Here is a 13,818-nt window from a genome sequence, read left to right on the forward strand (position 1 = left end):
GGATCCCAGCGGTCAGGCCTCTAGCGGTCAGACATTTACCCCTTATCCTATGGAGTATCAGAGTTTCTCTTTAAGTGTCGATGGTGGCAAAATCAAGTTACTAACTTGCAATTTATCTTTACAGGTACGAGAAGTTACAAAAAGAATCATTTATGCATCAAATAAGGCTTTTCAAGAAGACAGTCTATACTCCCACATAATAATTGAATGGGGCCAATACATAGCTCATGACATGGCTTTTACTCCACAAAGTAAAGTAAAAAGTATGTGGGGCTCAGACTGCCAGTGTACCAGCGAGGATCAGAAGTCCTGCTTCCCTATAAAGGTAAAAGACCACTGTGTGCAGAAGTCTTCTGAGATTTTACATTGTCATCAAAAACCAACTAATCCTAATTTGACATGTGAGTGAAGCCACAGCAGTATGTACGCTGCCTCTGCTTGCTTTGCCCAGGGTACTGGGGAGGGCTTATATAGTTTAAAGGGGTACTCCACTGCCCCAGCGTCCAGAACGTTTAGTTCAGAACCCTGGGTATGGTGGTCATGACGTCACGGCCACGCCCCTCGTGACATCACACCGCCTCAATGCAAGTTTATGGGAGTCCATGCCAACGGCTGTCCGGGCATGCTGGGAGTTATGGTTTTGCAACATCTGAAGGTTCGCAGGTTGAAGATCACTGTTCTATATTGTATTTGGTTCAGAATCTTTATTTTCTAGATTTTTATCCTATAAAAAAATTAGGTGCGTCTTATATAACGGAGCGTCTTATATGACGAAAAATACGGTATGTGTTGTTGATTTTTTATTTCACAATACAAATTTGTTTTTGTGAGGTTTTGCAGTATATTTTATGGTAAAAGGAAGGATTCTATTAAAAAGCTACAATTGGTCCTACAAAAAACAAGCCCTACTATTGCACTGTTGATGGAAAAGTAAAAGAGCTTTGGCTTTTAGAAAACAAGAAAAATAAAAAAAAATTGTCTGTATCCTTAAAGGGTAGCTCCCACCATCCTATTTTTTTTTTTTTTGCTAGCCCGCCCCCCCCCCCCCCCCCCCCGCTACGGCACTAGCCCGTTCCCTCCTCCCCCTCCCCCCCCGCCCCGCATACCCCGTTCCCTCATTACACTTGCAGTTACTGCAGAGTCCGGCAGCGGGCGTGCAGGGACAGCGGCGGCAACGAGGCGGCGGCGATGTGCGGGAGGAGTGGCCTCCCAGCCAGTGGCCGGGGAGCCAATGCGCTCGCTCCCGCCTGTCTGATTGACAGGCAGGGAGCGAGTGCAGCCTAACTGACAAAGGACTGATTGCCACTCCAAAATCAGTCCTTTTTCAGTGGCCGGTTTTTAAATGTAAATTAAACCTTTTTAATGAAAAAAAAAAAATAATAAAAGTATATTAGAGATATGTTTTAGTAGATAAGTACTACAACATATCAAAAAATAAAGTTGGTGACAGTGCCCATTTAACCCCTTAAGGACTCAGGGTTTTTCCGTTTTTGCACTTTCGTTTTTTCCTCCTTACCTTTTAAAAATCATAACCCTTTCAATTTTCCCCCTAAAAATCCATATTATGGCTTATTTTTTGCGTCGCCAATTCTACTTTGCAGTGACATTAGTTATTTTACCCAAAAATGCACAGCGAAACGGAAAAAAAAATCATTGTGCGACAAAATCGAAAAAAAAACGCCATTTTGTAATTTTTGGGGGCTTTCGTTTCTACGCAGTGCATATTTCGGTAAAAATTACACCTTATCATTATTCTGTAGGTCCATACGGTTAAAATGATACCCTACTTATATAGGTTTGATTTTGTCGCACTTCTGGAAAAAATCATAACTACATGCAGGAAAATTTATACGTTTAAAAATGTCATCTTCTGACCCCTATAACTTTTTTATTTTTCCACGTATGGGGTGGTATGAGGACTCATTTTTTGCGCCGTGATCTGAAGTTTTTATCGGTATGATTTTTGTTTTGATCGGACTTTTTGATCACTTTTTATTCATTTTTTAATGATATAAAAAGTGACCAAAATACGCTTTTTTGGACTTTGGAATTTTTTTGCGCGTACGCCATTGACCGTACGGCTTAATTAATGATATATTTTTATAGTTCGGACATTTACGCACGCGGCGATACCACATATGTTTATTTTTTATTTTTTTTACACTGTTTTATTTTTTTTATGGGAAAAGGGGGGTGATTCAAACTTTTATTAGGGAAGGGGTTAAATGACCTTTATTAACACTTTTTTTTTACATTTTTTTTGCAGTGTTATAGGTCCCATAGGGACCTATAACACTGCACACACTGATCTCCTATGCTGATCACTGGCGTGCATTAACACGCCTGTGATCAGCATTATCGGCGCTTGACTGCTCCTGCCTGGATCTCAGGCACGGAGCAGTCATTCGTCGATCGGACACCGAGGAGGCAGGTAAGAGCCCTCCCGGTGTCCGATCAGCTGTTCGGGACGCCGCGATTTCACCGCGGCGGTCCCGAACAGCCCGACTGAGCAGCCGGGTCACTTTCACTTTCACTTTAGAAGCGGCGGTCAGCTTTGACCGCCGCTTCTAAAGGGTTAATACCGCACATCGCCGCGATCGGCGATGTGTGGTATTAGCCGCGGGTCCCGGCCGTTGATTAGCGCCGGGACCGACGCGATATGATGCGGGATCGCGGCGCGATCCCGCTTCATATCGCGGGAGCCGCCGCAGGACGTAAATATACGTCCTGCGTCGTTAAGGGGTTAAAGGGGTACTCCGCTGATTTATTTATTTTATTTATTTTTTATATAAATTAACTGGTGCCAGAAGTTAAACAGATTTGTAAATTACTTCTATTTAAAAATCTTAATCCTCCCTGTACTTATCAGCTGCTGTATGCTCCAGAGGAAGTTGTGTAGTTCTTTTCTGTCTGACCACAGTGCTCTCTGCTGCCACCTCTCTCCATTTCAGGAACTGTTCAGAGCAGGAGAGGTTTGCTATGGGGATTTTCTCCTACTCTGGACAGTTCCTGACATGGACAGAAGACTCAGCAGAAAGCACTGTGGTTAGACTGTAAAGAACTACACAACTTCCTCTGGAACATACAGCAGCTGATAAGTACTGGAAGGATTAAGAATTTAAATAGAATTAATTTACAAATCTGTTTAGCCTTCTGGCACCAGTTGATAAAAAATATATATATTTTCCACCAGAGTACCCCTTTAAAGATAAACTGACCATTCACCCGCACTAAACCCAATGCATGGGGTTACATTGTGGGTGACGAGGATTAAAATGAGGTAATAACCCATTATTAACTGGCATTACGCAATGGACAAATGACATTGGGCGGCATACCCAGCATCCCTGCCTCCATGTCGAGTCCCACCTTCATTACGCAAAGACGGCAAATGACGCATATATTTCAATACCCGGACCGCAGATCGGTGTAAGGTACATCAGTGTATAGAGTTTGGTGCTGTTGAACCGGTTGCCAGTAAGGTATTAGGCATTCTGTGGACATCATACCACCAGCTTGTGATGGCCAATACACTTCTACATGAAATGAATTATAGGCAGGGGTACCACCAGATCTTAAAGGGGTACTCCGCATGAAAACATTTTTTATTAAATCAACTGGTGCCAGAAAGTTAAACAGATTTATAAATGATGAATTCGGGTAGAAAACAGACATGGTGCACATCTACAATCTTGTATAATGATCTGATTGCTTCTCAGCATAATATAAAAAACTAACAGGTTTTTAGTATAAATTTTTGATCAAAAAGTACAAGCCCACTCGCCACGTCAAGGCCACCTATTTAGAGTGGATCCCTAACGTCCCTAGCATAAAATGGCATAGCACTGGGCGGCGACCACCACCGCCGTGACACCAGTGCCCACGGGAGGGGAACGACCCACTGGCAGAGCGGCCCCAATGCCACTCAAACCAGTCTATGGGCCGCACCTCCCCGCAGACACGGCGCCACGGCAGCAACGGACACCGCACAGCTTCCATTAAATTACTTCAATTTAAAAATCTTAATCCTTCCAGTACTTATCACCTGTTGTATACTCCACAGGAAGTTCTTTTCTTTTTGAATTTCTTTTTCTGTCTGACCACAGTGCTCTCTGCTGACACCTCTGTCCATATCAGGAACTGTCCAGAGCAGGAGCAAATCCCCATAGCAAACCTATACTGCTCTGGACAGTTCCTGACATGGACAGAGGTGTCTGCAGAGAGCAAAGTGGTCAAACTGAAAGGAACTACATAACTTCCTCTGTAGTATACATCAGCTGATAAGTACTGAAAGGATACATTTTTTTAATTTACAAATCTGTTTAACTTTCTGGCATCAGTTGATTTAATTTTTTTTTTCCAGTTGAGTACCCCTTTAAAAACTGCAGATGCATACATCTGCCCCCTAGTGGTTTCTACCATTACAATTCTACAGTAACATTTTTAGTTTGTTAGATGGGTACAATAATATTAGGTCACTTTTATATGGCTCGATATGGCTCACAAGCTACAACCATACATTTGCATCTTTTCTAAATCATGCAATGTATAAACCTAGGAATATCCTGCATTGGAAAGATTTTTTTTCCCCAGCAGTTCAGCACCACCGTAAATTTGTCATATAAATCAATGTACCGTATTTTTCGCCCTATAGGACGCACCGGCGTAAAAGACACACCCAATTTATAGGTGCAAAATCTTAAAAAAATAAAGATTTTGAACCCAATAGTGGTCTGCAACCTGCGGACCTTCAGATGTTGTAAAACTACAACTCCCAGCATGCCCGGACAGCCGTTGGCTGTCCGGGCATGCTGGGAGTTGTAGTTTTGCAACATCTGGAGGTCCGCAGATTGAAGACCACTGCATAGGAGGTAATACTCACGTGTCCCCGCCGCTCCGGACCCGTCACCGCTGCCCTGGATGTCGCTCCATCGCTGTCGCCGTGTCCCCGTCGCTCCGGAACGTCTCTGCTGCCGGCCGGGTATCCTCGCTCTCCGTCGCCGTCATCACATCGTTACGCACGCCGACGCACGTACGCAACGACGTGATGACGAGGAAGGAGAGCGCCGGCCATACAGGGGATCCCTGAACGGAGAAGACACCGAGGAGGCAGGTAAGGTCCCTCCCGGTGTCCTGTAAGCACTAACCCGGCTATTCAGTCGGGCTGTTCGGGACCGCCGCGGTGAAATCGCGGCGGTCCCGAGCAGCCCGACTGAACAGCCGGGTTAGTGTCACTTTCCCTTCAGACGCGGCGGTCAGCTTTGATCGCTGCGTCTGAAGGGTTAATACAGGGCATCACCGCGATCGGTGATGTCCTGTATTAGCCGCGGGTCCCGGCCGTTGATGGCCGCAGGGACCGCCGCGATAGGGGTGTATTCGCCGTATAAGACGCACCAACTTTTTCCCCCCAGTTTTGGGGAAGAAAAAGTGCGTCTTATACGGCGAAAAATACGGTAATTCTACACAGTTTTTCACTTGGGCATACAGCTTTATATCGTAACGGCTTGCAGATTAAAATTAAGCTTCATTATATTTTCAACGTGCAGGAAATTTATTGTAGTTAAAATAGTATTATACAATAGCCTTTCAATATGATTTCCTAAATGTGCAAAAAATGCTAGAAGCGGACAAAAGAAAAACACTTGGAAAAATTGTGCAAAAAGACATCAATATACCAAAGGTGCCCCTATTTTGAATGCATAAAAAATTGAATGACACCACAGTGAGTGACTGACCACTAGAACAAGTGAGCCAGACAATCCCTCCACAGCCCTGCAATAAGAGACTGTCAGGAGAGAACGGGCTAAGCTTGCATGTCTCCCGGCTCATTCTACTGACCGGTCAGGTTAGGAGCCTTGTGATGACAACTTTTGATATGTCTCTATGACAAATGAAATGTCTTTAGTAATCACAGGTACCATTTAAAGGGGTACTCCACCCCTAGACATCTTAACCCCTATCCAAAGGATAGGAGATAAGATGTCTGATCGCGGGGGTCCCAGCAGCGATCTCTGTTCAACATCCAGCGTTTGTTAAGAATGCTGGAGGCAGGTGGCGGGGTCATGATGTCACACCATGCCCCCCTTAATGGAAGTCTATGAGGTGTGGAGTGATGTCATTAGGGGTGTGGCCATGACGTCATGACCCTGCCACCCACTCCAAGCGTTTGGAACAAAATGTTTCGAATTCTGGGGCAGCGGAATACCTCTTTAAATCCTGTCAGTTGTAACGTGGGGCCTCCATGGATCACCCCCAAGGCACTTTTTTTGGTTGGCAATGAGACTATTGGGGTCATTTACCAAGGTGTTTTACACTCCAGTCCTCTTAATGAATAAGACATTTCTTCTGTTGTCCCGCTCAGCGCACTTTGAAATTGAGACCGGGTCCGAGTTGGTGTAGATTTATGCCACATTATATACCATCTTGCTAGAGCATATTTAAATAAATTAGAAGTAGGGTTGGCCACACCCTCTTTTTTAAAACAGACAAACCTGTGGTAAAAGAGCAAACAGTGGCACATATTTGCACAAATATGGGCTTGTGCAAACATTGTTTAACTTTTCTGCACCTAAGAAGCAAACGTAGAAGGTTATTTAATCACTCCCTATGTGTTTTGATAACTTTATACCATAGTCAGCATTAAAGAGGTACTCCGGTGCTCCAGCATTTTGTTCAGAACGCTCGGTGCCGGGGGCCGTGAACTTAATGTCACGGCCACCCCCTTGTGATGTCATGTCCCACCCCCTCCATTAATGTCTATGACATGCCCTCCTCCCGTAGACATGAATGGAGGAGGGCGTGGTGTGACATCACTAGGGGCGTGGCTGTAAAAATCATGACCACTGCCGCAGGAACCCGATGTTTGTTTAGAATGCCGGGTGCTGCGGGAGATCGCGCTGCTGTTCCTTTGAGTAGGGGATAAGATATCTAGCAGCGGAGTACCCCTTTAAATTTCTTAGCAATTACTGCAGTCCCTGTTCACTGCTCGTCCTTCCTTCAACCACTTTTGGTATGTACTCACCACTACATACCAGGAACACCACACAAGATCTGCCTTTTCAAAGATTCTCAGATCCAGTCAACTAGCCATCACAATTAAGTTCTTGTTAGGCCCCGTTCACACTACGGAATTCCCGCAGAATTTCCAGGCGGAATTCCGCGGTGTGAACTTTAACATTAGTGTGAACGGGTTTCCGCGAGACCCGTTCACACCGCGGAATTTCAGCAGCGGACATTTCCGCCGCTGAAAGTGTTCCGATAAAAAGAAAGAACATGTTCATTCTTTGCGCGAATTCCGTGAGCACTGCATAGCCGTGAATGGTGACAGCTTAGTGCCCTGCGGCCCAGCGCCAAAGTACTTTCGGCGGTGGCCGCCAGGCGGAAGCTCCACTCGCGGAATTCATCCGCGAGAATATATCCCGCTTGTCATGGTAGAATCAATGCTATTCACTTAAATTTTTAATGTTTTGGTATAAAAATGTGTTTATTTTCACAAAACTTTAAATTAAGACATTAAATGTGTTATTTGACAATGTATGTCGGGAGTTGAAAAGTTAGGACACCTCATGCAGAGTCATAAAATATTATAAACTCATCAGGAAAATGAGGTGATTAGCTAATATATGTATAACCTAAGTTGGACAATACAAGACACTGTTGAGATGTGCAGAGGTGCTACCTAAGAGATGTTTACTCTATATTCCTATACACTATGGGGGAGAGTTATCAAAACCTGTGCAGAGGCAAAGTTGCCCAGTTGCCCATAGCAACCAATCAGCTTGCTTCTTTCATTTTGCATAAGCCTTGTTAAGAAAGTAATAAGAAAGCTGATTGGTTGCTATGGGCACTTCCCCTATTAACATACTTTTCGCCGTATAAGATGCACTTTTTCTTCCCCAAAACTGGGAAGGGGGGGAAGTTGGTGCGTCTTTTATGGCGAATACACACCCATCGCGCCAATTCAACGGCCGGGACCCGCGGCTAATACAGGACATCACCGATCTTGGTGATGCCCTGTATTAACCCTTCAGACACGGCGATCAAAGCTGACTGCCACGTCTGAAGAGAAAGTGACACTAACCCGGCTGCTCAGTCGGGCTGTTCGGGACCGCCGCGGTGAAATCGCAGCGTCCCGAGCAGTTTCCAGGACACCGGGAGGGACCTTACCTGCCTCCTCGGTGTCTGCTCCGTGCTGCATGGCGGCACTCTCCTTCCATGTCATCCATCAATAGTAGCGGCGTGCGTAGCGACGTGATGACGGCGACGGAGAGCGTGAATCCCGGGGAAGAAGACGTCCGGAGCGTCAGGGACACCACAGGGACGCGGCGTCAGCGATGGAGCGACATCCAGGGCAGCGGTGATGGGTTCGGAGCGGCGGGGACACGTGATTACAACCTCCTATCAGTGGTCTTCAACCTGCGGACCTCCAGATGTTGCAAAACTACAACTCCCAGCATGCCCGGACAGCCGTTGGCTGTCCGGGCATGCTGGGAGTTGTAATTTTGCAACATCTGGAGGTCCGCAGGTTGAAGATCACTGTTGGGTGCAGAATCTTTTTGTTTCTAGATTTTGCACCTTTAAAATTGGGTGCGTCTTATATGCCGTTGCATCCTATAGGGCGAAAAATACGGTGTAAAAAAAGTGTGTATTCTTTTTTTTTGGGTATATGTGTTAGTGAATTATTAAAAGTAATTTTTTAAGTTGATACTTTGAATAAATTGAGGAAACTGTCGAAAAAAGAAAACACTATTTGGCATAACAAACCCAAGAGAGTTATAAATATAGATATTAATTATTTTCCACTTTTATAATACCTCCAGCTGGTACCCAGAATAAAAAGGAAATTGAAAAATTTGCGGCGAGATACTGTACGAAAAGGGAATAAATACTTCTTTCTTCTCCTTTCTTCCTGATCCTTAAATGCCAGTCTTTTGAACTCATTTCCTCTTTCAGGCTCGTGTGACAATAAGTAAGACAGCAGGTAATTACCTACACAGAGACCTCTGGAATCGCTCATTTACAAAATTAGATTTGGTTGATAAATTAGACAAAAGGGTACGGGTCTTCATCACAGATGAATAGAACATGTCACAAGATCACGACTCATTAAGTGTCTATCTAGAAATAATGTGTTTATTTCCTCTTTCGCCAAAAGAGAGCAGAGTAGTAAAGTAAACTGCATCTTGGCTTTAAGACCCAGACATTATCCTAAAGGGAGTTTCTTTCCATACATAACATTTAATTCAGTGAAAGATAAATTATACATTTACAATTTTTATTTAAAGGGGTATTCCGGGAATTTTTTTTATTTGACTATGCTACAGGGGCTGTAAAGTTAGTGTAGTTCATAATATAGTGTCTGTACCTGTGTTTGACGGTTTTCTCACAATTCTTACGTGATTTTCACCCCAATATTTATTTTTAACAGCATACAAAATGACTGCTGTCTCGGAATTTTTCCCAGCTTGCAATGCGGTCGAGACCTGACTCACTAGTCAGCTGATGACAGGGAGCCTGTCTGCTTCAATGGGTGGAGAGAGCAATCTGCAAGTAATGCAACAGCTGTAGGCACCCTGATTGAAAACCACAGATCTGCAGCTCATTTAGTTTCAATGGGTGGGGTAGCTGATGTGTGGGAAGGAGGAAAATGGTATCATGGGATTTGTAGGCAAACAAGAAAACAGAAAACAGGAAATACAAGTTCACAGAAAGCTAGCCACAGTGTTATGGTAATCTCACAGCATAGCCATTTAGCCTAAGACAAGCGCAGATCCTTCCTAAGCATGTCCATTACTGTCTGCAAGGTACCATTTAAAATCACCTTATGCTGGATAACCCCTTTAAGTATTGTTATGTGGTGTACTACTGGGGTGATGCACAATTTGCGATGCCAGGGTAGTGTTAACCACCACGCTACAAGGTTTAGACATTTCTTCTGGGCCAAGCGCTGGGAACAATAATGACCACAGATGTAGGGTTACAGAAAACTATCTTTTACTGAGACAGGAATGATGGCAATATCCTTTACAAAACAGATCAAAGTAACCCTGTGGAGCCTTTCTGCTTGCTGGGACTTCCCTTCACTTGGCTGAATGATGGCTGCTATGGACTTTATACTTTAGATTGCTGGCTTTAGATTTGTGACTGGTAACAACCCACACTGGCTTTAGACGGACTACTGTATATTTATCCAGAGCTTCTAGCTTATCGCCAGGCTTGAAATTGAGCCTGTGTGATGGAGGGCTTGTGAATAGCGTGGCTGCAGACTTTTGAGCTCTTCCTGGGCATCCTTTAGATTACCACTAGAGATGAGCAAACTTTTGAAAAATTTGATTCGGACGATTCGCAGGTTGAATCTGAAATTATTTGCAGCAAATCTATATTAAAAACGGCCTACAGAGAGCCTCAATAGGGGTGTAGAACACTTTGCTGTGTTCTAACACGCATTTGGAGTGTGCAGGGGTAGGGAAATAATACTTTTATTCAGAATAACATGCAGATTTCCGGCATCGCTTTTAGAATCACTGCTGAATGACATAGCGTGGAGGTGTTGGCAGCATGAGGACACCATATAGTGGCTGAATTACACAGCGTGGAGATGTTGGCAGCATGAGGAGACCATATAGTGGCTGAATGACACAGCGTGGAGATGTTGGCAGCATGAGACCATATAGTGGTTGAATGACACAGTGTGGATGAGGCTGAAGCATGAGGACACCATATAGTGGCTGAATTACACAGTGTGGAGATGTTGGCAGCATGAGGAGACCATATAGTGGCTGAATGACACAGCGTGGAGGTGTTGGCAGCATGAGGAGACCATATAGTAGCTGAATGACACAGCGTGGAGGTTTTGGCAGCATGAAGAGACCATGTAGTGGTTGAATGGCACAGCCAGGAGTTGGCAGCAGCATGAGTAGACACTAGGCCTTCACAATCCCTAAGATTATAAAATGAATTCTGAAATTTAAACCAAAGATTTTGGGTAGCTAGTGCTACCATAACAAAAGTTTTTATTCCCCAGCATCAGTAAACCATATATTGCCTGAATGACACAACCTGGAGTTGGCTGAAGGATGTGGAGACCCCAGGGATTCACAATCCCTAAGAAAAAAAGACGAAGTTTGAAATTTAAATGAAAGATTTTGGGTAGCTAGAGCTACCATAACAAAAGTTTTTATTCCCAGACGCAGGGCCAGCAGCATCAGTAAACCATATATAGGCTGAATGACAGAGCTTGGAGTTGGCAGAAGCGTGAGGAGAGCCTTGAAATGTATGAGTTGGAAAATTAAATATAAGATTTTGAAATTTAAATTAAGGATTTTGAAATTGAACTTTTAAGCCTGGAGGTGGCATCAGTAGGAGGAGACCACATAGTGGCTTAATGGCATAACCTGGAGTTGACTGAAGCATGAGAAGATACTAGAGATGAGCGAACCAAAGCTGACGAACCCGAATTCATTACGAATTTCATGAAAAATACGATTTGCAACGAATGCAAATATCGCCGCGATTCTATAGTGCAAATTGCTTCATTAAACTCCATTTTACAGCGTTCCAGGCTATTGGAGACCTAAAATGGCGGATCCACATGTGAGTACATGGGGCAGGGGATTATGGGAGGGCGGGAAACAGCGGCGGGAATGAAGGTAGGCGGGCTGACCCTAAATCACATGTGAGATGCAGCCTATCAGTGTTCACTGGCCCCTGTGATGTCACAGCCCCTATATAATTGGCAGCCATCTTGCCTCTCTTCATTTAATCCATGCACTCAGAGATAGAGAGGACGGGACTGTGTGTGTCTGACTAGCTTATACCACAGAGTTACACTGCAACTGCTAGTCACATCAGCATTGGGGAAAGACAGGAGTGCAGTGCTTTGGTGTTCTCACTGCGAAGGATCTTTGATCTTTAAACCTCCTATTCACATTGTTGAGCATTGCAGCAGAGAGGGGCAAATAGCTGTCAGCTGCCTCATACAGATCTCCAAGCTGCCTGAACATCTTATCGTCTCATTTTTCAGCGTAATTCAGTGGTTTTTTTTTGCTCCACAAATCATCTGCTGCTCAGAATTGTGTGACAGAGTGCAATTTGGGGTTTAATCCCTTTTTTTTTTTTTGTGGCGCTGCACTGTTGGGTCCTGCTGCTGTTCACAAATAAGTTATTTTTTCAGCAGACTGTAGTGCATTTGTCTGCTCTTATACGGGAATACCATATGACTAGTGTTGCTCGCGAATATTCGCAATTCGAATATTATTCGCGAATATTGCATATTCGCGAATTCGCGAATTTCGCGAATATAGCGCTATATATTCGTAATTACGAATATTCGTTTTTTTTTTTGTTTTTTTTTTCTTCACAGTACACATCACAGTGATCATCCCTCTCTGCTTTCAGCTTGTGTGGTGTAAAGAAGGCTGTAATACTACTGTGTGAGACTGGCGCGCGTAAATTCGCATATGCGAAAATTAGCATATGCTATTTTTCGCATATGCGAATTTACGCGCGTGTTAATTTTGTATATGCAATATTCACTTATGTTAATTTTCGCATACGCGAATATTCGCATATGCGAAAATAAAACGAGAATATAACGAATATGCGAATATTCGCGAATATATGACGAATATTCGTCCATATATTCGCGAATATTCGCGAATTCGAATATGGCCTATGCCGCTCAACACTACATATGACTACATCAAAGCAGTCTACTATTCTGTATCTGTAACAAGTCTAGATACAGGGAAAGTCCTGACTCCTGTCAAAAGTAATCACCTGCTGGTGTTTTTAAAAAATACTGATTTTTTTTTCTGCGTATTGTTGCGCATATTTTTCCCGTCATCAGTGCATACTGCATACGTACATCCAAGTATTGTACCATTTTGTACCTGTTAATCTGTCAAGGTGCTCCATACCGTGAAAGTCCAAACAATAGTATTCACCAGCTGGTGTTTTACAAAAAAACTGATTTTTTTTCTGCGTATTGTTGCGCATATTTCTGCCTTCATCAGTGCATACCGCATACATACATCCAAGTAGTGTACCATTTTGTACCTGTTAATCTGTCAAGGGCCTACATACTATTAAAGTCCAAACAATATTACCCACCGGCTGGTGTTTTACAAAAAACTTATTTTTTTTCTTCATATTGTTGCACATATTTCTGCCCTCAACAGTGCATACCGCATATGTACATCCAAGTAGTGTACCATTTTGTACCTGTTAATCTGTCAAGGGCCTACATGCTTTGAAAGTCCAAACAATAGTATTCACCGGCTGGTGTTTTACAAAAATACAGATTTTTTTCTGCGTATTGTTGCGCATATTTCTGCCCTCATCAGTGCATACCGCATACGTACATCCAAGTAGTGTATTGGCCTACTTACTGTGAAAGGACAGCAATAAGTAAACACAGACAAATACTATTTAAAGAGTAGTTTAGCGTATTGTAATACCCTCATATACGCACTGTGTCAGGCAGAGAAGTGCCAGGACATGCACAGTGGCAGAGGAGTGGCAGAGGCCTAAATACTTCAGGCAGAGTTGGAAGCAGACTAGGGGCGAGTGGCAGCAGGAGTCGCAGCGAGGGGCCTGTGCTCCCGTTATCAGCCAGTGGTCGTGTCTCGACTAGCAACCCATTTGCCGTCGTCGATTGGTTAACACGCTCATCCACTTCATCACAAGTGACATCTGACCCTCCCAGTCAACAGTCGGTGGGTTCCTCAGACACAACCCTCAGTTGGCATGGCCCGGGAGCAGTCCCTGTTCTCCCATTGCCTTTGTCCTATTCTGTTCCATTTCCTAGAGAAGTATCTT

General features: G+C 43.9%; 1 protein-coding gene across 1 annotated transcript in view; it reads left to right on the forward strand.

Annotated features, from left to right (window-relative positions):
- The window catches only part of TPO (thyroid peroxidase), a 172,482-nt gene that overhangs the window by 41,922 nt on the left and 116,742 nt on the right, over window positions 1–13,818 (forward strand). The window contains exon 5 of the mRNA XM_056563064.1: window positions 125–325. Coding sequence (XP_056419039.1) covers window positions 125–325 — 201 coding nt within the window. The remainder of the gene's footprint in view (window positions 1–124; window positions 326–13,818) is intronic.

The sequence above is a fragment of the Hyla sarda genome, chromosome 3, assembly GCF_029499605.1.
Source record: "Hyla sarda isolate aHylSar1 chromosome 3, aHylSar1.hap1, whole genome shotgun sequence".
Classification (NCBI taxonomy): domain Eukaryota; kingdom Metazoa; phylum Chordata; class Amphibia; order Anura; family Hylidae; genus Hyla; species Hyla sarda.